Source organism: Felis catus, chromosome C1 (genome assembly GCF_018350175.1).
Source record: "Felis catus isolate Fca126 chromosome C1, F.catus_Fca126_mat1.0, whole genome shotgun sequence".
NCBI classification, from domain to species: Eukaryota; Metazoa; Chordata; class Mammalia; order Carnivora; family Felidae; genus Felis; species Felis catus.
Window position 1 is genome coordinate 202332527 of NC_058375.1, and position 22891 is coordinate 202355417.

Consider the following 22891-nt stretch of genomic DNA (forward strand, 5'->3'; position numbering starts at 1 on the left):
GAATCTTTCTGGATGTCACTAAGCATAAACCAAACTGCCCTCCTGCCCACCCCCTCCCCCAACCAAGAAAAATGCAGGCGGGGGGTGGGGTTAACTTGGATCACCACTGGCCTCGCTCATCACCTCTGAAGCCTCCCAAAACCCACTGGCCGCCGGCTCTCGCACTCAGCCTCTTTTTCCGCTGACACACAGGAACCCCCAAACTGTGTGCAGGGTCCCCCGTTACCGACTCTCTGAGAAAAAGGATAGGCCGGCGATCATCGACTCCTTTAGGCCCCTTGCGCAATGTCAGTCTGGCCAATGGCTCGTTCCTGCCCAGGGCTGGGCGCGGTTCCTTAGCAAATGTTAGGCAAGCTTCTCACGGGCAGCTGGTAATGGGGGTGCAGGCTCCATCTGTCCATCTATTCACTCGTGGGCCTGCCTCTTCCAGGCGAGGGAGCCCGGAGAAGCTCTGTACTATGGTGAGGATGGCCGTGACCCAGGACTCAGGGAAGCGAGGCTTCATGGAGAACAATCACTGGGAAGAATTTCTAAAAATATCTTTTATTGCCCCCATCCCTTATTTCAAAAGAAATACGTGTTCACTTGAGAAAACTGGGAAAAGCATGACAAACCAATAGAAGAAAATGAATTCACCCCAGTTTCTCAACCTAGAGGCAGTCACTCTTAACATTCTGGCAAATACCCTCTTCACTCATTTTTCTATGCATAAAAGTGGCCAGTGTTTGTTCACCATTTACTCTGACAAGCAGCTTTTTGTTTGGTAACTGATTTAACACGATCTTTTTTTTTTTTTTTAATTATTGCAATATAGTTGCAATACAGTGTTAATTAGCGTCACATCAAGCACTTTTTTTTTTAAGTGATCTCTATACCCAACGTGGGGCTCGAACTCACAACCCCAAGATCAAAATCTCATGCTCTTCTGACTGAGCCAGCCAGGAGCCCCCATGTCAAGCACTTATATAGAATGTTTGATCTGGTCTTTACAACTTCATGGGACTTTTTTTCTTTTTTAACAAAAATGAAATCATACAGCAATAAGTACCCATTGACTGATAATTACATTCTTAATTATATTTTTTACAAGTTTAAAACATGACAGATAAAGCTGGAAACTTCTGACCCCAATCTCCTTGTGCTTTGTAACTTTTTTCCTGCATTATAAGTGGCTTTATATTTTGAAAAGAGTTCCATAGCATTACACAGTCATCCTATTTTTTTTTAATGTTTAAAATTTTTGAAGGGGAGAGAGACAGGGTGTGAGCAAGGGAAGGGCAGAGAGAGAGGAAGACACAGAATCCAAAGCAAGTTCCAGGCTCTGAGCTGTCCGCAAAGAACCGGATGCGGGGCTCAAACTCATGAGCCCTGAGATCATGACCTGAACCGAAGTCGGTCACTTAAACGACTGAGCCACCCAGGTGCCCCAGCATGGTCATCTATTTTTGATGCCTCTACCATAATTTGACCAACCTCCCCCTGCCCCCGGGCCCCCCACAGCCTGCTTTTGAGTTTTGTTTTCAGGGTTTGGGAGGGGCTACTACAATCACTGTTGCACTGAACATCTCTGTAGTTAAATCTTTGCATGAATCAACAATCCTGAAGGATACATGCGCTGTGCTTGTTGAATTGATCTTAAGGTTGGTTGGTTTGATTATTTGTTTTAACATTCCCAAATTCTACATGTGTAGGATTTTTATTAAGGATCAGACAAAGCATTCCAGGCAGAGAAAAAGACATGAGTGAAGAGTTAAAGTAGAAAAGTGTAATGCGTGTTTATGGTCTAGAGCAGCATTGTGTGACAGAACTTTCCGCAGTGATGGAAATGTTCTGTATCTGCAATGTCCATTGTGGTAGCCACTAGGCATATGTGGCCGTGGAGTACTAGAAATGTGACTAATATGACTGAGGAACTGGAGTTTTACCTTAAGTTTGTTACTATTATTTTTTATTTTAAGTAGGCTCCATGCCCCAACATGGGGCTTGAACTCACGCCCCTGAGATTAAGAGTTGCATGCTCTACTGACTGAGCCGGCCAGGCACCCCTACTTTAATTTTAATTTCAATTTAACCACGTGTGGCTCGTGGCTACCATATTGGACAGCAACAGCTCTGGAGGGTAAGATCTCTTCATTCAACCAGGTACTAAGCTCAACAAATATTGGGTCCCTTCCATGTGCCAGGATTGTTCTGGGCAGTGGGAAATCAGCAACGACAAGACAAAGTCACTGTCCTCATGATGCTTACCGGTTGCATGGGGAGATAGGTAACAAACACAAGAAGTAATTTCATATGTGCAATTCCGGACATTTATGAAAAAAATAGGGGCACCTGGGTCGCTCAGTCAGTTGAGCGTCCAACTCTTGATTTCTGCTCTGGTCATAATCTCACAGTTCGTGAGACTGAGCCCCACGTCCAGCTCCACGCTGACAGTGCAGAGCCTGCTTGGGATTCTCTCTCTCCCTCTCTGCTCCTCCCTGCCCCATCAAAATAAGTGAATCAACGTTTTAAAAAGAGCATATTTTTAAAAATAATAATAAAGCCAAGTCGTGGGTAGAAAGTGACTCAAGGTTGGAGGAATGAGGGCTGAGACTTCAGGGAGGGCCTTCCTGACGTCTCACTTGAGCTGGAACCTGAAGGAATGACAAGGGATCAGACCTGTGAAGAGTTGTGGGAAAAGCATCGTGGGCAGACAGAACAGCAAATGCAAAGGCCCTTGAGCACAGCATGCTGCAGTCAGAAGGCCAGGACGGCTGGAACACAATATGGCAGGAGAGGCTGGGGTTCCAGAGTGCTCAGTCATGGTGACATAGGCACGGCTGGGTCGACAAGGGCCCCCCACACCCCAGGCCCTGGCAAGTTCACTTCATCTGTGGAGAACTGAAACTGAGGTCGCTCAGTGCACCCAGAACATTCCCACAGAGATCCTCAGAGTCCCCTCCGGTCCTTGATGCTCTGCAGCAGCAGGGGAGGGGGAGGGTCAGCGACATCTGACCCACAGAGATGCTTCCTCTGCTGAGCTCTCTTGTATCAGGCAACTTACAAAGAAGCCCACCTCTCCCCTGCCTGCTCTGTGACATCCATTTCAAAACGGGTTTGCTTTCAGATCTTATCATTTGTCCCCTGAACTTCTATGACCCCTTTCTCTTGCTCCATAATACCAAGACATATGTGTCTCTGAACAAAGAAAAAACAAACATTGAGCACTTCTGAAGCAACAAGCCCTTGACTAGGATCTGGGGACGCTATGGGAGGATTAGGGCCAGGCCCTACCCGCATGACACGCAGCCTAGAAGAGAAGAGACATCAGTCAGGATCCCATAGATGAACGTGTGAGTGCGGACCATAGAAGGTGCTAAGAAGGAAATGTATACGTGCAGCAGGGGAACGTTCCATGTGCACCTGACCTGGTAAAGGGAGCCCAGGGAGGCAGAGGGAAATGGATAGTGATAATAGTAAGAACAAGTACTATATAGCGCTTTTTATTCTAATCCCTCTCCACACGGTCATTCATGTGATTCTCACAGCACCCCTGTGAGGTAGGTTCTATTATTGTACCCATTTTACAGAAGAGGGAAAGGTTAGAGCCAAGACCATGCAGCTGGCCAGTGGAAGAGCCAAGATTTGGACCCAGGGGGTTGGCTCGAGTCCATGTATAAATTCACTCTGATAAACAGATCAGATGTGGCTCTCTGGAAACAGATCCCAGAACAGAGAAGAGGCACCTTCTTGCTTTAGAAACTCCCCAAATAGGCTTGAACCGTGCACTGTCTTTCTCCTTTCCCAGACATCCAGAAGCTGCGCATTCCCTCCCGTACTATCCCTGACAGCAGCCTCACTGCTGAGTTGCCTGAGTACGTGGGAAAGGCATTGTGCTGAGGGAGCACACAGCCTGGTCCTGGAGAAATCAAAGAAGGCTTCCTGGAAGAGGTCACACCAGAGTTGAGTCCTGGAGGACAAAAGGCTGTTTGCCAGGCAAAGGTGTGGAGGATGTTCGAGGATAGGCAGCGTCCTGGAGGTGAGAGGGAGGGAGCATTGAATGTTTGAGCCTCTGCAGGGGGTTCAGGATGAGACGGTGAAGGGTCTGGGAACCCAACAAAAACACTGCTGTCCAGGAAACTGAGAGACCCTGGAAGTGGGTTAAGCAAATGCCTGCATGCCTGCCCGTTCCCGTGTTTTCTTTCCTCCCACCAGAAGCCATAGGGAGCAGATAAACTAAGACCATGCTACAGATAGATGGAGCCCTGTAAGAAAAATCTTGGGGCGCCTGAGTGGCTCAGTGTGTTAAGCTCAGGTCTTAAACTAAGGTCTTTTGGCTCAGGTCATGATCTCCTGGTTCGTGGGTTCAGGCCCCACGTCGGGCTCTGTGCTGACAGCTTGGAGCCTGGAGCCTGTTTCGCATTCTGTGTCTCCCTCTCTCTGCCCCTTCCCCCACCCCTCAAAAATAAACAAACATTTAGAAAATTAAAAAAAAAAAAAGTCTTACATTTTAACATTTGATGATAGAATATAACCCCAGGGCTGGTAATGTCTTTGGAAGGTGTAGCTATGGCCTTCCGAATCTCTGTCATGTGCCTCCTTTCCTTTGGTTAAATCTGCTGTTCCCCCAACACCAGCATTCATGATAAAACCTGTTCTTGTTCAGTTTGATGGTTTTCTCATTTTGTTTTATGATATAGTGCATGGAATTGTCCTCTGTTATTCAATCATCACAAATGTCCCATGTTTGTGTCCCACGGCATCCAAAGGCTTTGGTGGGCAAGACTGAGAATCAAACCATCACAGGCAGCAATATTTGCAGCAATATTTGTAGCAATATTTGTAGCAAATGCTCCAAAAGAAGCATTTGGAGTTCCAAAGAACTGAGAGTAACCAATGCCACGTTGGAACCCAATTTACAAAAGCAACTAACAAGAGTTCTCAGTGCATTTCTTGGGCTTCACAAAAACTCTAAAGGGTAAGTACTTTTATTATCCCCCCCTCTCCGAGGAAACTGAGGGCCTAAGAAACTTGCCTAAGTCACAGAGCTAGTAAGTAATGCAAACGCAGGCCATTTGATTCCAGAGGCTCTGGTGGTTTTTTTTTTTTTTTAATCAATTTTATTGAAGTATAATATTCATTCACTAAGCCCCATCCTTTTCCTCTATTTTAAAAACTTAGATCATTGCATAGTCACACGTAGCTGTAGGAAATAATTCAGAGAGATCTTATGGATACTCTAACCACTTTCCCCCAGTGGTTAACAGCTTGCAAAAATTCTTACACAATATTACAACCAGGAATTTCTTCCCACTTTTTTTGGGGGGGGAGTACCAAAATATACATAAAATTTACCCTTTTAACCATTTTTAGGTGTACAATTCAGTGACGTTAAGTATATTCACACTGTTGTGTAACCATCACCATCATCCATTTCCGGAACATTTAATCACCATGGACAAAACTCTGTACCCAATGAACAATAATAACTTCCCTTTTCCCCTTCCCCTAGCTCCTGGAAATTATCATTCTACTTTTTGTTTCTATAAATGTGTCTATTCTGAGTAACTCATATAAGTGGAATCCTACAATATTTGTCCCTTTGGGTCTGACTGACTTCACTTAGCATGATGTTTTCAAGCCTCGTGCATATTATAGCTTGTACCAGAATTTCATTCCTTTTTAAGGCTGAATAATATTCCATTGTGTGGATATGTCACATTTTGTTTATTCATCTGTTGATGGGCATTTGGGCTATTGCTGCCTTTTGACTATTGGGGAAAATGTTGCTATGAACGTTTGCCAAATATCTGTTTAAACCTGTGCTTTCAATACAACCAGAATATTGACATTGACACAATCCACTGATCTTTGTCAGATTTCCTGTTTTGTTTTTACTCATTTTTACTCATTTGTGCATGTGTGTGTGTGTGTGTGTGTGTGGTTAAGTTCTATACAATTTTATACGTGTGTGGGTTTGTATAACCACCACCAAGGTCACGATACTTGAACACTCCCACCATCGAAAGTATCCTTCAAATTACCCTTCCATAATCACATCCACTTCCCTCTCTACCCTCCACCACACCCACTGGCGGCCCCTAATCTGACATTCACTTCCAAAACTCTTATTGCAAAACTGGTTTATAAATGGAACAATACAGTATGTAACCTTTTGAGATAGACCTCTTTCACTGATTTGATTTCCTGGAAATCCATCCAAGTAATTGTATCAATAGTTTGTTTCTTTTATTGTTAAATTGTAATCCACGGTTTGTCCTGAAGTTAGTTTAGTTTCCTGTTGAAGGACATCTGGGCTAATTCTAGTTTCTGACTATTACAAATAAAGCTACAATTCATATGCCAGTTTTTGTATGAACATAAGTTTTAGTTTTGCTGGGAAAAATGCCCAAGAGTATATTCTATCCTATAGATATACCATAGTTTGGTCAACCATTCACCTGTTGAAGAACAATGTGGGTTACTTCCAGTTTGGGCTATTATAAATAAAGCTGCTATAAAAATTTGTGTGCAGATTTAAGTGTGAACATAAATCATATATCTGGGGAAAAACATCCAGGAGTGCAATTGCTAGATCATATGACAGTTATATCTTTAGTTTTTTTTTTTAAGTTTATTTATTTTTGAGAGAGAGAGAGAGAGAGAGAGAGAGAGAGAGAGAATCCTAAGCAGGCTCCATGCTGTCAGTGCAGAACCCATCATGGGACTCGAACTCACCAACCGTGAGATTGTGACCTGAGCCGAGATCAAGAGTCAGACACTTAACCAACTGAGTCACCTAGGCACCCCACATCTTTAGTTTTTTAAGAGAGTCCCAAACTACTTCCAGAGTGGCTGTACCATTTTACATTCCAGCCAGAAATCTATAAGTGATATAGTTTTTCCACATCTTTGGCAATATTTGGTGTTGTGATTTTTTATTTTAACCACTCTGATAGGAGCATAGCGATATCTCATCATGATTCTAATTTGCCTTTCCCTAATGGCTAATGATGCTGAACATCTTTCCATGGGTTTGTTTGCCATCTGTATATCCATCCTATTTGGTGAAATGTCTGTTCATGATTTTTGCCCATTTCTACTTGGATTGCTTGGCTTTTCACTGTTGAGTTTTTTTTAATGTTCGTTTGTTTGTTTTGAAAGAGAGAGAGAGAGAGAGAGAGAGAGAGAACGAGTGGGAGAGGAACAGAGACAGAGAGGGAGAGAGAGAATCCCAGGCTCCACGCTCTCAGCCCAGAGCTCAACATGAAGCTTGATCTCACAAATTGTGAGATCATGACCTGAGCAGAAATCAACAGACACTGAACCAACTGAGCCACCCAGATGGCCCTCACTATTGACTTTTAAGAGATTTTTCTATTTCTAGATACTGGTCCTCTGTCAGATATGTGATTTGCAAATATTTTCTCTGAGTCTCTAGCTTGTCTTTTTTTTTTTTTAATTTTTTTTTTCAACGTTTATTTATTTTTGGGACAGAGAGAGACAGAGCATGAACGGGGGAGGGGCAGAGAGAGAGGGAGACACAGAATCGGAAACAGGCTCCAGGCTCTGAGCCATCAGCCCAGAGCCCGACGCGGGGCTCGAACTCACGGACCGCGAGATCGTGACCTGGCTGAAGTCGGACGCTTAACCGACTGCGCCACCCAGGCGCCCCTCTAGCTTGTCTTTTTATCCTCTTAAAAGGGTCCTTCCATGGAGCAAACATTGGTAATTTTGATGAGGTCTCATTTATCAATTTTTCCCTTTATGGGTCATGCTTTTGGTGTTGAGTCTAACAAGTCTTTGTCTCATCTTAGAGCCTGAAGATTTTCTCCTACTTTCTTTCTAAAAATTTTATAGTTTAATATTTACTTTTAAGTCTGTGGCCCATTTTGAGTGAATTGGGCTTCATGAAATCTTACCCTTCTCATGCAGGGTTTAGTATTCAGCAACAGCTCCAAATCCAAGGGGATCGCTATGTGGATTTCTGGAGCCTTAGCTCAGTAGCTTCCCACTTGCTGATAACCTGTGTAGAAACTCTGCTCTTAACCGTTACACGATACTACCCTTCCGTAAGGTGGTGGTTGTGCACAGTGCTGATTGCTCATTAACCAATTATATTCACTGAGTCCTAACTATAGGTAAAACCCTGCAAAAGATACAAAGAGGAAGATATGTGTTTTAGGGCTCTTCAAAGAAACAGAACCAATAGAAAATATAGATGGATAGATAATGATAGACAGATAGATAGATAGATAGATAATAAGGAATTGGCTCATGTGAGTATAGAGGCTGAGGAGTCCCAAGATCTGTAAGCTGGAGACCCAAGAGAGCCAATGGTATATGTAATTCTGTTCTGAGTCTGAAGGACTGAGAAGGAGGAGAGCCAATGGTCTCAGTTCCTGTCCAAGCCAAGCCTAAAGGCAGGAGAAGACCAATATCCCAGTTCAAAGACAGAGAAAGCAAACTCTTCCTTACTCAGTCTTTTGTTCTGTTCAATTGGTTGGATGAGGCCCATGCTCATTAAGGAGAGAAATCTGCTTGACTCAGCCTATGGATTCCAAAAAGTTAATCTTCTCTGAAAATACCCCCAAGAACACACCCTGAAAGTTTGACCAAATATCCAGGCACCCTGTGGCCCTGTCAGGTTGGCACATAAAATTAACCATTACAATATCTTACCCCAGCCCCAACCCCAGCCATCCCCACATGAGCCCAAGGTAGTGATTGGGAAACGTGAGATGGTGGTGATATCTTAAGCAATAGGATTGCACAGTGACAAACCTGACGTTGCTCTCTGCCGTATGACCTATCAGTCGCCCTTCTTACCGCACCCCCACTTCTCCAGCTCCTCCAAACTCCCCAATCCACGAGCAGCCAGGAAATTGGATGCCAATGCCCCCATCCGACTCCCAAGCTTTAGCTAACGTGTTTGACTCAACGTGGCGATATCCTGGTTCGGGTTTGGGCCTGAGAGCTTGCACCTGTTTTCTCCGGATCCTGAGGTTTCAGACTTTGGAGTTGGAAACCCCAAAGATTGGTCTTGAATCTTCTTGGCAGAAAAGGAAGACCACAAGATAGAAGGCAGGAGTGGGCATGGAAGAACGGCCTAAGGGAGGTAAGTGGTGGTGTAGGCACAGGGACTGGCAAGGAGAAGTGATCAGGAGCTGGAAAAATCTTGCCCACCACTCACCCAGAGGTTACAGACTCATAACCCTCAAGCGGAAGCTACCCTGAAGGACTATTTTGTTTAGATTACACAATATTTTCCACTTTTTGAGCCCAGGATTCAAAAAGCCTATGTTGTGTAAAAGTCCAAATTGTCCAGCATCCTTGACAAATCAGAAGATGTGGTGACACTGGCTGGACACACATCCCAGATGACAATTGGCTAGAAGTCTGTAGGCACTGCCCTCTTCAGACAGAGCATATGACCTTCGTTTTACTAGTCTCCACCACTCCCTACTGATCCCTCCCAGCACTGAGGTTCAGTGTCGTTTGTCGTCTTTCTTACTCCCAACGCGTCTCATGGTTTATCTTACCTGCCTGGCCTCCTTGGGCACCTAATGTTTTGACCTCTTAGCTAGTCTGAACCTTTCATCCCCTTCAGAGAAAGGGATGGGTCTGGTGACCATCTCACGTGAATCGGTGGCAGACCCAGGTCCAGAATTTCTGGTGCCCCTTTCTTCCAAGGCTCTCCTTGGCCTGAATCATCAACGCATGTCCCTGTGACAGAAGACCTCAAGGTCCTCTCCTCCGAGGCATTCAATGGGAAACAGAAGCCTGGGTGGTCATCGGGACTTTCGTGGCCGGGGACTCCAGACTGAAGAAAAGGGCCTGACTGCTTGTGTCTGGGCTGGGGGGTGGTTGGAGAAGGCAGTCTTGTGATCTGGATGTGAATGCCCACAGAGCAGGAAATGTCCTGAAATTAGAGCTAACTGAGGAGGCACAGAATTCAGGGTGCCTGGAAGGGGGCCAAAAGTGTTGTGGGCCTCGGGCCAGGAGGAGAACGAAAGTTCCTGCATTTTGGCCTAGACTCTTCCGCCACAGCTGGCCACTTCTGCCTTTGGAACGTGTTTCACAATGCCCCCTGTGTGTGAGGACAGCCTAGATCAGCTGAGGATGGAGAGGAGGGCGTGGGCTTACATAGTGACACGCACCGGCACTCAGAGAGGAGGCATGAGCTGAGTATAGGCTCAGCATCCCATTCACGCGCGGAGAGTGCCTGCGCCTGCCGTCCTCATGACAGGTGAGTAGCCCCCTCTGGGGTCAGAGGCTCCAAAGGGGGTTGGGAGTAGGGAGAGTCAGGGAGGCAAAGGAAGCCCCTTATCCCCCATGGGTGTCCCGGTCTCGACCCAGTTCCGGACCCCAGCCTGGGGTTGGGCTCTTCGCATCCCCACGGGCACAGCATCCCTTTTGTCTGTCCTTTGTGTGTTTGGAGTTCCTGGAGCTTACTTGGCAGACGGAGGAGGCAGGAGTGAGGGCAAGGGACATCCATATTAGCATCAGTATGCCCTCCTCAGAGCCCAGGGTCCTCCTCTGCGTCTTCTGGGGCAAGAGAGATCTGGTTCGGGAACCAATGTGCTCCCATGGGAGGAGAGTAATTCTGGAAGCTCTACTTCCCACGCATCTTCTGAAATGTTTGGTCGAGGGGTGGAGGTGATGGACCCACACTGGGAGTCACTGTTCACTGGGCCTCAATTACTCCACTTTGCCAGAAGGACATAGGGAAGGAGGACACATGGCTTTAGCCCTGGGCCACCAGAAAGAAGCCAATCACTCACCATGGCTCACTGGGGCCCTTTGCAGGTGACAGCAGCCCTCAAAGTCTAAGCAGGAGCAGCTATGGCTCCATCTCCAGCCCACCCAGCTCAAAGCCACAGAAAGAGCCTCTCAGAGCAACCTACCTGAGCGAGAAGATCCTCATCCCGGACACAGAACCGGTAGGAATGCTGGAAACTTCCTGGGGTCTTTCAGCATTGGCAGGATGCTATGGGATCCCACAGGCCGGGGCAAAGGGCTCTCCTGAAGACTGTGGGAAGCCCCTTCTAGCTCTGAGCAGCAGTGATTGACAGTGGACACTGTACCCTTTCTGTTTCTGTCCTTAGCTCTTAGCCGGGGGCCGGGGGGCAGGGGATCGTTTTTTTTTATGTGTAAAAATTATCAAGCGGCTTTCTGAATGAATCCCAGCTTTCTTATGGAGAGAAACGGGCTACGGTGAGTTCAGGTTGGAGCCTTGAGCGTTTGTTGCAGTACTTAAAGGAAAGGACCCGGAGGATGGCATGTGGGGAAGTGAAGGAGGCTCGAGGCTATCTTCTGGGATGCTGTCACCTCGCATTTCCAGAATCTTTAGCAGATTCTCAGGCTGCCAGGCCAAGCCTCCTAGGGGTGGGGAGACCCTAGGCTCAGTGCACAACAGAGAGGAGGGACCATGGTTTGAGGAGGACTGGGGAACGAGCAACAAGACCCGGCAGGCTTGGCCCGAAGAAAGAACCCCTTTGGGCTCTGAGGATCTGCTGAGTCAGGGCGAGCGTGAGGCAGGCTGCTGTTCAGGCGCCTGTGGGTTGCCGAATCTGACTGATGCAGAAAGTAAATCCACCATGACTCAGTAAATCCTGCTGCTTCCTCCCACCCCACGCCCTCCACTAACCCCCGGGGTGGCAGATCCAGCAATGGGGGAGTGGTGGGCAGGGCTGGCCAGCCCGGGCTGATGAGCCCAGAGGGGTTCAGCTGGGGGCTGGCCAAGGTCAGGAGCTACCACCCAAGACCTCGTCATTTCATCCCACCCGCAGGGCACATTCAGCCTGAGGAAGCTGTGGGCCTTCACGGGGCCTGGCTTCCTCATGAGCATCGCTTTCCTGGACCCGGGAAACATCGAGTCAGATCTTCAGGCTGGTGCCGTGGCTGGATTCAAAGTGATTGAGTAGGGGCACCATGGGGAGGAGGGGTGACCAAGCTAAGTGGGAGGAGACCCCCCCCCCAGCTTGCCACATCTCCCCAGAGTGGCCTACCTGACTGGTGTTTGGGGGAGCGGGTATTACGTTCAAATGGGCCAGAGAAGGGTCCCCAGGGCAGCCCTGCCAGAATGGGGGGTGTATGGGGGGGTGTGGGTCTTCTCACTTCACCTCCTCCACTCTGTCCCCAAGGAGCGTCCTTGGTTAGAGGGTACCAGCAGTCTGGACTTGTCAGCCAACCACCCCCCCCCCCCGCCCCCAGACACACACACCAGGCTGAAGGCCTCTCCCTTCCTTCTCTCAGCTGCTGTGGGTGCTGCTGTGGGCCACGGTGTTGGGCTTGCTCTGCCAACGGCTCGCTGCCCGACTGGGTGTGGTGACAGGCAAGGACTTGGGCGAGGTCTGCCATCTCTACTACCATAAGGTGAGCCTGGTGGGCCTGGACAGGGAGCATCCACAGATCCCAAACCCCAAACAGCCATTTGCAGCTTCTATGATCAAGTAAATAAATCATCTCAAGCCGGGCATCACAAGCCCATTTGATAGATGAGAAGACTGAGGCTCGAACGAATAGTACCCAGACTAAGAGGGCTGTTAGACATCATCTGCTCATTTTACAGGAGAGGAAATTGAAACCTGGGGAAGTGACCTGCCCAGGGTGCAAAATAGGTAGGCATTGGCTTGGGATGGTCACCGGCTGGGGTAGACACTGGGGACTTGGTCGTTGTCGGTGTCCAAGCAGGAAAACAGAGACCTCGGCCATGAGATCTTTCAAAGGTATTCAATGCAGAGGTGTGGTCACAAAGGTGATGGAAGGACTGAAGGAACAAGGGAAGGAGGTGTTCATCCAAGATCAGGAAGCTGCTGGGCAGCAGCCCAAGAGCCATCATTTGCTGCCTTCAGGAAGCTTGGCCGCTACTGTCAAAACAGCCACCAACGCTGGTGGAGCCCAGGAAGCCTGGTGCCCTTGATGGTGCCTGTGCCAGAAACACCACTAGAAGTAGGGGGAAAGAGTGATGCCTCCCTGCCTTTTAATCTCCCTTAATTGTTTCCTACAAAACCTAACTGGAGCCCAGCTGGCAAGGCCGACAAACATAGTTTGTGCCGGGTATGGAAAGGTCCGGGACATCAACAAATAACAACAATATCTGGCCCAGCCTTGATGCAGTGCTCCCTCCTCCCCCCAGGCGCCCCGCACCCTCCTCTGGCTGACCATCGAGCTAGCCATCGTGGGTTCAGACATGCAGGAGGTCATCGGCACGGCTATCGCGTTCAATCTGCTGTCAGCTGGACGGTACTGCCACCAGGGGCCCCAGCTCTTCAGTCCAGCGCTGGGGACTTGTGCTCCTTCTTCCCCAGGCCTCGTCCTTCCCCCCGTCCCCCTCACCCCCAGTCCCCTCTGACTTTAGAGCTGTTGCTCAATTTGCCCGATGGGGAACAGGGACCCAGAAACGTAAAGTGATGTCACCACCCAGACTTCAGGACTGCAGCCCCGAGCTCCCTGCCATGCTGGTCCCCCACCAGCGCCTAGTGCCATTTTCCCGCCTCCAGCACACTCCCACCCCCCTCTGCCTTAGCTGCCTGGGGCCAGTTGGGTCCCCCCTCCCAGGAGTCCAGATTCCACAGTGTCCTGCCCTGAGGCTGGGCTGACCCCGGCCACTCTGGTTTCAGAATCCCACTCTGGGGCGGCGTCCTCATCACCATCGTGGACACTTTCTTCTTCCTCTTCCTTGACAACTACGGTGGGTGTGCCCCTCAATCTCCCAAGGGACTGGGTTGGGGGAACAAGTGAATGAAGAAACCAAGCTCCGCTGTACTGAGAGAAGGGCTCCCAGCTCCCTCACTCTGGCTGTGTGGCCCTGAGCAAGTTACTGAGACTTCTGTTTCTTCGCCTATAACGCGGGGACGATAATAGCACAGACCTCACCGGCTGTGGCGAGAACTCACTGAGGCAATATATACGTTAAGCACTTGGCACAGTGCCTGAAACTTGCTCAAGATAGTAGCCATTAATAATTGCTTCTGTTACAATTTTTGTCATTTTTCTCGCTCTTGTTGTTCCCCTTTGCTTTCCCCCTAGGGTTGCGCAAGCTGGAAGCCTTTTTTGGATTCCTTATTACAGTTATGGCCTTGACCTTCGGCTATGAGGTGGGAAGCCAAAGCCTCCATACCCTCCACCAAGGGGAGGCTCCTCGAGAAGCCCCCTAGCGGCCAGGGTCAGGGTGGATGGTGGGAATGGCTGCACGTGGCGTGGCCTGGCCTAAGGAGGCTCCTCCCCGCAGTACGTGGTGGCCCGTCCAGCCCAGGTAGCGCTCCTCCGGGACCTGCTCCTGCCCTCGTGCTCCGGCTGCGGCAGTCCTGAGCTGCTGCAGGCCGTGGGCATCGTTGGAGCCATCATCATGCCCCACAACATCTACCTGCACTCGGCCCTAGTCAAGGTGAGCAGAGGGAAGGGGAGGGATGTCTGCTCCCTTCAGCCACGCTCTGGTGGCCTCCAAACTTGGAGCCCCGCCCCTTTGGCTCCTGCCTTCCGGATTCAGGCGGGAAGGGAATCATTCTCTATGTACTCAGAATGTAGTAATAGAGCATCTACTATGCGTGGGAAAAGGGGGTCAATGATGAAAAGGCAGACAAGCCATCTGCCTTTCTAGGGCTTGCATTTCTAGTCGGGGCGGGGGGGACAGATCATGAGCAAGTAAACAGATAAAGGAAAGAATTATGGGGGCCCTGGGTGGCTCGGTCCGTTAAAAGTCTGACTCTTGATCTCCGCTGGGGTTGTGAATTCCGGCCCCACCTCCGGCGCTGCCCTGACAGACCGGAGCCTGCTTGGGATTCTCTCTCCCTGTCCCTTGGCCTCCCCGCCCCGCCCTCCCCCCCCCCCCCCCAACTTGTGGGCTTGCTCTCTCTCTCTCTCTCTCAAAAAAAAAAAAAAAATTAAAACTAAAAAATTTAAGAATTAAAAAAAAGGAAAATTATGGCTTGTGAAAGGTGCTTTGAAGGAAACAAAACAGAGAAGTATGGCAGAGAAAGACTAAGGAGGGGCTCCTTTAGAAAAGGTAGTCTGGAAAGGCCTTGCTAAGGAGGTAATCTTTGAGACTTGAAGGATGGGAAGGAGGATCAGAGGAGAAGATATTCCAAGCAGAGGGAGTGGTAAGTGCAAAGGCCCTGGGGCGGAAATTAACTGGGCATGCAGGAAGGGTGTCAGCTGATCAAGGCCGTGACCAAACTGCCATGGAGAGGGCTTTAGAAAGAACTGGGGTTTGGAGGGAACATCGGTAGATGTGTGAGGGTGGAGAATGTCGGGGTAGCTCTGAGGAACTTTGGCTTTTCTTTCCCCTCTGACCTTTGCAGTCTAGAGAGATAGACCGGTCTCGCCGGGCAGACATCCGAGAGGCCAACATGTACTTCCTGATTGAGGCCACCATCGCCCTGTCTGTCTCCTTCTTCATCAATCTCTTTGTTGTGGCAGTCTTTGGACAGGCCTTCTACCAGCAAACCAACCAGGCTGCGGTGAGAGACACCTCCCCACACAGCCAGGGCAGCCCCCCCCCCCCCCACACACACAAGCCCTGCAGGCTTTGCTGGGGACTCCAGGCAACGCATCGAAGCCCCTGAGTGTCTGTCTGCACTTCCAGCACTGGTAGGGGAGGGAGTCTGCGATCTGGCCTTTGGCTGAGACCCCTTCCCCACTCCGCTGGAGAGTCACAGCTCTCCCCTGCCCGGGGGGCAGGCTCTTAGAGAGTCAGACCCACCCCAGGGCCTGCAAGGCACAGACAATCAAAGGAGGAGACTGGGAGGGCGGAGCTGAGTCTTAGAGGACCCCCGCATCCTAGGTGCTCCCCAAAGGATGGACAGGATTTGTCCAGCAAACTGCAGGCAGGGCATTCTGGGAGTAGGCGCCTGCCTGAGCATGAGCAGGGAGTTGGGAATTCTCTGAGTCCTCTCTCTTGACAATCTTTATTCATTCAGCAAATAGTTACTGAGGATTTGTTATGTTATCAGGCAGTGGGGGGTAGAGCAGTCAATGATACAAAGCTCCTCTCTGGCTCTCTGGGGTTTGGGACCTGTGCCTGTCTCCTCTCCGAGTGGGTCTCTCTCACGTGGCTCTAACAGCTGCTAGCCAGCGGTGGGGTGCTTACTGAAGGCTGAGCACTGCAGGGGACGACTGACCCCCTGGGATTTGGGCACGGCCACTGACTTGCTATGTGGCCTTGAAGACCAGGCCAGCCTCAGAGTTGTGGGAAGTGGGTCCCGTGTAAGGGAGAGGGGACCGTGGAGCAGCTGGACTCACTGCCAGCCAATTGTCTCTTTGTGGTAATGCCATTCCCTACAAATGCAACAGAACCCTGGAAACTGGGTTCCCGTGTGAATTCTTCTCAATTTTAGATGTCGGCAACAAATTCACATTAAAGAGAAAAAACATCTGTTAATCAAGCAAAATATATCTGGCCGGATTCGGCCTGCGGGTCGCCAGTTTTCAACCCCTGGTCAAGACCTGGCAGTCTGATTTTCTGAGACTTCACATCTCCCTCCTACTGTCCCGGTGCCCACAGTTCGACGTCTGTGCCAACAGCAGCCTCCACGACTACGCCAAGATCTTCCCCAAGAACAACCTTACAGTGGAGGTGGACATTTACCAAGGAGTAAGCGACAGGTGGAGGCGGGCATGGAATGTAAGGATCCCGCAGGCTTCGTCGCCACGCCCACCAGGGGGCGGAGCCTGCTCCGGGGAGGTACCACGGCTCTAACCACACCCCTCCCTGCAGGGCGTGATCCTGGGCTGTCTCTTCGGCCCGGCTGCTCTCTACATCTGGGCGGTGGGCCTCCTAGCGGCCGGACAGAGCTCCACCATGACCGGCACCTACGCGGGACAGTTTGTGATGGAGGTGGTGGGGCCTGGGGAGCGGGCCGGGGAGTCCCAGGGGTCCGAGGTCAACAGGCACACCACTTGGGCTCGGATACCAGCCTCACTGATCCTTAAAGCAGCCCAGAGGTCACTATTATAAGCCCCGCTTTACAGATGAGAAAACTGAAATGCGGAGAGGTGAAGCGACTGGCTCAAGGCAGCAGACCCAAAACTAGTAGACGCCCCCTCCCCCAAAAGTTTAGTCTTAAGCATTAACCCGGGGGGAGGGACCCCCCTATTTCTCCTCATCCATTCTCTCCACCAACTAGGGTCAGAGCCTCCCCCATTTCAGAGATGGAAAAACAGAGCGTTCCCCCTGATGCCTGATGGGCTGAGGGACCACAGAGGATCCCTCCCTTGGAATCCCTAGTCCTGCACCCACCACCAAAATGCCCACTCCACACCCCAGGGCTTCCTGAAGCTGCGCTGGTCACGCTTTGCCCGCGTGCTCCTCACTCGCTCCTGCGCCATCCTGCCCACCGTGCTCGTGGCAGTCTTCAGGGACCTGAAAGACCTGTCAGGGCTCAACGACCTGCTTAATGTGCTGCAGAGCCTGCTGGTGAGCCCGTGGTCCCTAGCCACCCCCCCCCCCACCCCCCTGCAGAGCTAAAGAGGAACCGCAGCAATCCTTCAGAGGGACCCTTCACACACCCCCTCCCTCCCGGTCCCCCAGCGCCTTCCCACTATTCCAAACACACGTTTGCTTGTAAGGCTCACATAATCCCCATAGACATCCCAGGGGTGGGAACCACCATTGTCCCCGTTGTGCAGATTGGAAAACGAAGGTACACAGTTAAGTGATCAGTGGCAGAGCTGAGATGCAAACTCAGGCGGCCTGCGACCAGAGCCCCCAAACGCTTCTCCTGCTTTGGAGCCTCACAACTCTGGAACGCTCAGAGGTGGAGAAACCTCTGAGTGATTGTGGATTAGGAGACTTGTCCAAGGGCACACAGACAGAGGACGAATGGAGCCCTGCTCCACTCCTCCCTTCCTTACTGTATTCTGAGGGCCATGACCCTCAGCCCCATCCTCCTGCTTCTCCCCAGCTTCCCTTTGCCGTGCTGCCTATCCTTACATTCACCAGCATGCCAGCCCTCATGCAGGAGTTTGCCAACGGCCGGTGAGTACTCCCCACCCCAAACACCATGCTTGCAATTCTCATTTGATCCTTACAACCACCTTGAAGTGGGAATTACCATTATCCATAAGCTCATACAGGTTAAGGAAGCTGTGCAGGCTCACACAGCTAGCAAGTGTAGGGCAATAGGGCTGGAATCTGGAATCTGGGGTCGGGGGCTGCTTCTAGACCCTGAGCTCCTCACTCTCACCTCAGACTCTGCTCTTGCCAGATCCTGCCAGTGTGGAGCCTGGAGGGCCCAGGAGACAGTAGTGGGCAAGGGGTCTGCTCCAGGCCCCACAGCCCAGAGAAAGTGGCTTTGTGTCTCCCCTCACTCTCCCCACCCCAGCTCCAGGCTGGCTTTGGGCAGTGGAGACAAGGAGGAGGAGATGGGGCCAGTCCTGAGCTTCCCTCCCTTCCCCCAGGCTGAGCAAGGCCATCACATCCTCCATCATGGCGCTGATCTGTGCCATCAACCTCTACTTCGTGATCATCTACCTGCCCAGCCTCCCCCACCCTGCCTACTTCGTCCTTGTAGCCCTGCTGGCTGCGGTTTACCTGGGCCTCACCACCTACCTGGTACTGTAGGGCCAGAGGGTGCCTTGGGGATGGGGGAGGCGAAGAAAGGGGGCAACAGATGGAAGGCATTGGGGGAAGGGGATGCACGGGGAGGGGAGGCTTCCCAGAGGTCTTGTTCTCTCCCAGACTCATGGTCTCCCTTCCTCCAGGTCTGGACCTGTTTCCTTGCCCAAGGAGCCACCGTTCTGGCCCACAGCTCCCATCGACACTTCTTGTATGGGCTTCCTGAAGAGGAGGAGGAGAGGATCTCTGGATGATCTCCCACACAGGGCCTGGCTTGGGCGTGGAATGAATGGGGCAGACTGGCCTGCCCCGGGGGGTGTGTGTGTGGAGGCAACAAGATGGAGTGGGAGTTTTGGAGGCAGGCTAACCAGGCTTCCATAGAGCCTTGCTGTTTGCCAGCTTGGACAAGGGATTAATCTCCAGTCTCAGTGTTCTCATCTGTAGAATGAGGACAACGCCAACGGTGTGATGGATGTAAAGCACTTTAACACAATGCCTGGCACGTGGGACTTAAAAATAATAGTAACTCCAAAAATATTTATTGTGGGCCTATAGGAGTGACCTGACAAACGGACCCATTTGGGGGCGGGACACAGGCATCAAACTGGCACTTACGATGGTCTGATTAGCTTGATGAATGCTCAATAAATGCTAGTCTACTTCTCATCCAAAGGCGCTGGAAAGTAGAAACAGGGAAAGGACAAAATCCTTGGACCAGTAGAAGAGTCCTCCCCGCCCCCCACCCCATTCGAACGTCAGTTCCTAGAGTAGCTTCAAACTAACCCACTTTCCAGGCCGTAAAACCAAGGCGCAGACTTCTCTTCAGGCGCCAGGTCATGGAACCCAAGAGTCGTGCCTCCGAGGCCCAATTCATTTGCCATTTCCCCAGGGGACTGGGCGGCCGGGACTCCCACGCCGCGCACTTAACGCTCCCTGGGTGCTGACTCCCAGCTCCCCCTAGGGGCAGGGACGGTCCCGAGCGCCCTCACTCCCTCCCGGCCCAAGAGCTGGAGGCAAGCGCTCCGACTTCGCGCCCCGGGGCTTCGGAAGGTGGGGGGAGGCGGAGGGTGGAGGGGAGCTGTGTGGGCGGGGAACCCCCTTGGCCGCTGGGAGCCGCCCGGCACCCCTTCGCCCGGTGCAAGGGTTGCACTTTACAGACGCTCCCTGGGCTGTTTCTAGGCTCCCCCAAGTCCCTCCTCCGGCCTCGTCGGGTCCTTCTGACCACTGCCCTGGAGCTGCGGAGAGAGGTGACCAGAAGGGGCCCCCAGGCCTTTGCCCTGGGGTGAGCCTGGAGCGGGTTTTGTGCCTGGAAGCACCCTCGATTGCCCAGGGATCCGGCGGGGCAAGCTCCGCGCTCAGGTTGAGGCGCTTGTTTATGAGAAGAATTTCCTCTTTCTTAAAAGGGCAACGATGCGAGTGGGGCCCTTAAGGAGTGACGGGATGGGACAGGTCTGGCCCAATCAGAGAAACGGTGGGAGAGGGTACCTGAGCTAGAAGGCCGCTGAATCCCTCTCTGGGCTTGGTCCTGGAGAAGATGGGACCCGGGCTAGCGGAAGAGGAGTGTGGATGGGGGCAAGATAATGGAGAAAGGCGTCTTCCATACTCCTGCCCAGCGTCCTGGAAGTGTCCCCAGCTATACCTCTGCACACACTCTCCAATCAATTCACTAGGTATTAATTGGGTGTCATCCCTGCGCTAGACATGGGGGAGGGAAGCGAAGTCCCGAATTAAAGATGTCAGCCCTCCAAGAGTTCACACTCCAGTAGGGGGAGACAGCTAGGTAGATGATAACAAACCACTCTACAGTGGGGGGGCGGGGACACGAAGTGCGTGTCAGGCGCACCTGCAAAAGACAAAAAGGAGAGGCAAGGGCCAGAGAAGGTAACTCCTGGACAGGATTTATAAAGTTGAATGGGGGGGGGGGCAGCCAAGGAAGAATGAACTTGCCAGGAGTGAGGACAGGTGTGTGCGACCTTGGGGGGTGGGGTGTTCTTGGATCTTATGGAGCAGGGAGGGGGGTGCTCCAGAAAACTGAGCAAGCTGGTCACCTGCATATTTATGCTTGGCATTGACAACTTGGGGGCAAGGAAAGCAGGAAGGGGAGGAAACCAAAGGGTCAGCTACAGGGCTACCCTGGGCCTGAGCAAGGTGTTAGCAATGAGGTCAGGCCAAGGTCAGTCATTTCTGGGCAGGGAGGTCCCTACAAAGGGCTTCCCTCCACCCCCATAGTAGCTTTGGTCTTCCTAGGGGGAAGGAGGGGATGTTTCCTCAGCCCCTCAGGTGGGAAGGACCTGTGGTGGGCACCCTGCCTTTCTACACGGACCCCCTACTTCACTTGCCTGGGTTGGGCTCTTACCAACCCCATTTGGCAGCTGAAGAAGCCGAGGTGCTGAATAGAGAGGTCACTTGCCCACAGCTGCCAGAGAGAAACCCAGCTGAGTCCTGGTGTTTCTGGACCCACAGCGCCTATGATCTGATTCCTCCTGGGGTGCAAGGAGAAAAATAAATTGTGGATAAGATGACGTCCGCAGTTAAGGGATAGCAGCTGGGTGTGACACACACACACACACACACACACACACAAGGGAGGAAACCCAAAGAACCCACCAGACCCTGCACAATACTTCCACCGGCTCCTCTGTCCCCACAGACCCCCAAGACCCTGCGCTGCTGCAGGGGGCCTCCTGACTCGTTCATTGGCCACCACCCCTCCCTGCGGGGGAAGGAGCCTGGCACTGCATCAGAGCCTGGGAAGGTCTCCCAGGGGAAGAGGCCTTGGACGGGGCTAATGTTAGGGATGGGAGGTGAGGGGACCAGGGACGGCGGTGGGCAGCGACCCTGCCCGGTGCCCTACCCCTTTCTTCAGCCACTCTGACTCTCAAGAGTTCAGCCGGCCAGCTTCCAGCCTTCAGAGAGGGAGAAACGAAAGGACAGGAAGGCGAGCCGCCCTGCTCAGGCCAGGGGGTCACTCAGTCCTCCACCACACATTTCCTTTGGGGGTTAGTGCAAGCCGGGATCCGGAGACGAAAGCTAACATCCCGCCCCGGGGCTCAGCCGAAGGGGAGGGGTCTCCGCTCGGTGGCCAGGATCCCACCTCTACCCTCGCCGGAAGGCTGGGTCTGGTCGCTTCGCTTCTCGGAGCTCTATGTCCTTATCTGTAAAGTGGGAGAGGAAGAGGGTCGTTCTGAGGAGTGAGCGAGACTAAGGGGCGCAGCCAGAGCAGAACGAAGCGCTAGCTACACGTTGGCTATTAGTATTAAATGCAACGATGGCGGCGGTGTGGGCGGCGAAAGGGAAGGAGGGGGGCCGTGGGGTCCATCCCGGGACAGGGTGGTGGTGGTGGTGGTGGTGGTGGTGGTGGTGGTGGTGGTGGTGGTGGTGGTGGTGGTAGAGGTCGTGGTGGAGGGAGTCCCAGCCCGGGGCCACCTCCTGTCTCCCCGGGCGCGGGGCACACAGCTGGCGCGCCTCCGGGCCGGCGCCGCTCTACTGCCCGGCCTCCCCGGCGCGGGGCCTCTCCCCTCCCCGCCTCCCCCCTCCAACCTACCCCGCCCTGGGCCTGGAGGACGTGCGCCGTGCTCGCACCACGCGGCTGGACGGGACGGGACGCGCCCGCTCCGCCCCGCCACCGAGGCCCGCGGGGGAAGGAAGTGCTGAGGCGTGTTTGTCAAGGCTTGGCGTTATTATTATTTTTAAAATAGTGAACGCAAAATAGCAAGGACGAATGGAAAGAACTTCATAAACAGGAAACACACATACACACACACACAAACAACCGTAGACCTCACGGCGCAGAACACGGGAGTTTCCCTCGTGAAGAATCCGCGCGGAAACGCGGCTCCCGGCCAGCTGGTGTCTCTGTACACCCCAAATGAAACGGGTGTTTACAATCGTCCAGTTGGTGTCTGTGGACTCCCACGGTCAGAAGTTTGGCCCGCAGGGATTGAGCGCCCACTGTGTCCGGGCACCGCGTGAGCCCCCCGCCCCAATAATCACAGAGTGGCCGGCGTGGAGAGTAGAGGAAGGGTCTAGGAAGGCCTCTTGGAGAAGGTGGCATTTCATCGAGGTCAGTGGGATTTGGCTCCAAGAAGGAGCTGGAAACTCTTCCAGGCAGAGGGAGCAGCGCAGTCGAGAGCCCTGAGGCACTTGGTGCCCCGCCGAGGGCACCAGATGGGGCTACCGGGCGAGATCGGCAGGGGGCATTCTGGGGCTGGGAGTAGTAATTTTCACGCCCTACGGATCCGGATACCTGGCCCGCAACTGCGATGAGTGTTGACAGTCACAGTCCGGTCAAGAGCACAATTCTACGGATGCACACGGCCGTTTGGAGCTGAGAGCGAGCCTTCACTCGCTCAG

At 52.1% G+C, this 22891-nt stretch overlaps 1 protein-coding gene and 1 long non-coding RNA gene across 2 annotated transcripts; one reads left to right on the forward strand and one right to left on the reverse strand.

Annotated features, from left to right (window-relative positions):
* The first annotated feature begins 9949 nt into the window (after positions 1–9949).
* SLC11A1 (solute carrier family 11 member 1) lies at positions 9950–19210 on the forward strand. Its single transcript, XM_006935553.4, has 15 exons — positions 9950–10228; positions 10789–10922; positions 11772–11894; positions 12238–12357; positions 13121–13227; positions 13605–13675; positions 14014–14081; positions 14216–14371; positions 15285–15443; positions 16487–16576; positions 16700–16819; positions 17249–17398; positions 17886–17959; positions 18382–18535; positions 18685–19210. Exons 1-15 carry the CDS (start codon positions 10222–10224, stop codon positions 18790–18792), a joined length of 1641 nt encoding a protein of 546 aa, XP_006935615.2. The 5' UTR covers positions 9950–10221; the 3' UTR covers positions 18793–19210.
* LOC109502870 lies at positions 19056–21866 on the reverse strand. The gene is made up of 2 exons (XR_002161758.3): positions 21393–21866; positions 19056–21021 (listed from the first exon to the last, which is right to left on the reverse strand). It is a non-coding gene; the product is annotated as an uncharacterized LOC109502870 (long non-coding RNA).
* Positions 21867–22891: the final 1025 nt, after the last annotated feature.

Coding starts and splice junctions, on each gene's coding strand:
- SLC11A1 (XM_006935553.4), top strand. Junction 14,372..15,284: donor TGCACTCGGCCCTAGTCAAG/GTGAGCAGAGGG, acceptor TGACCTTTGCAG/TCTAGAGAGATAGACCGGTC. Junction 17,960..18,381: donor CAGGAGTTTGCCAACGGCCG/GTGAGTACTCCC, acceptor CCCTTCCCCCAG/GCTGAGCAAGGCCATCACAT.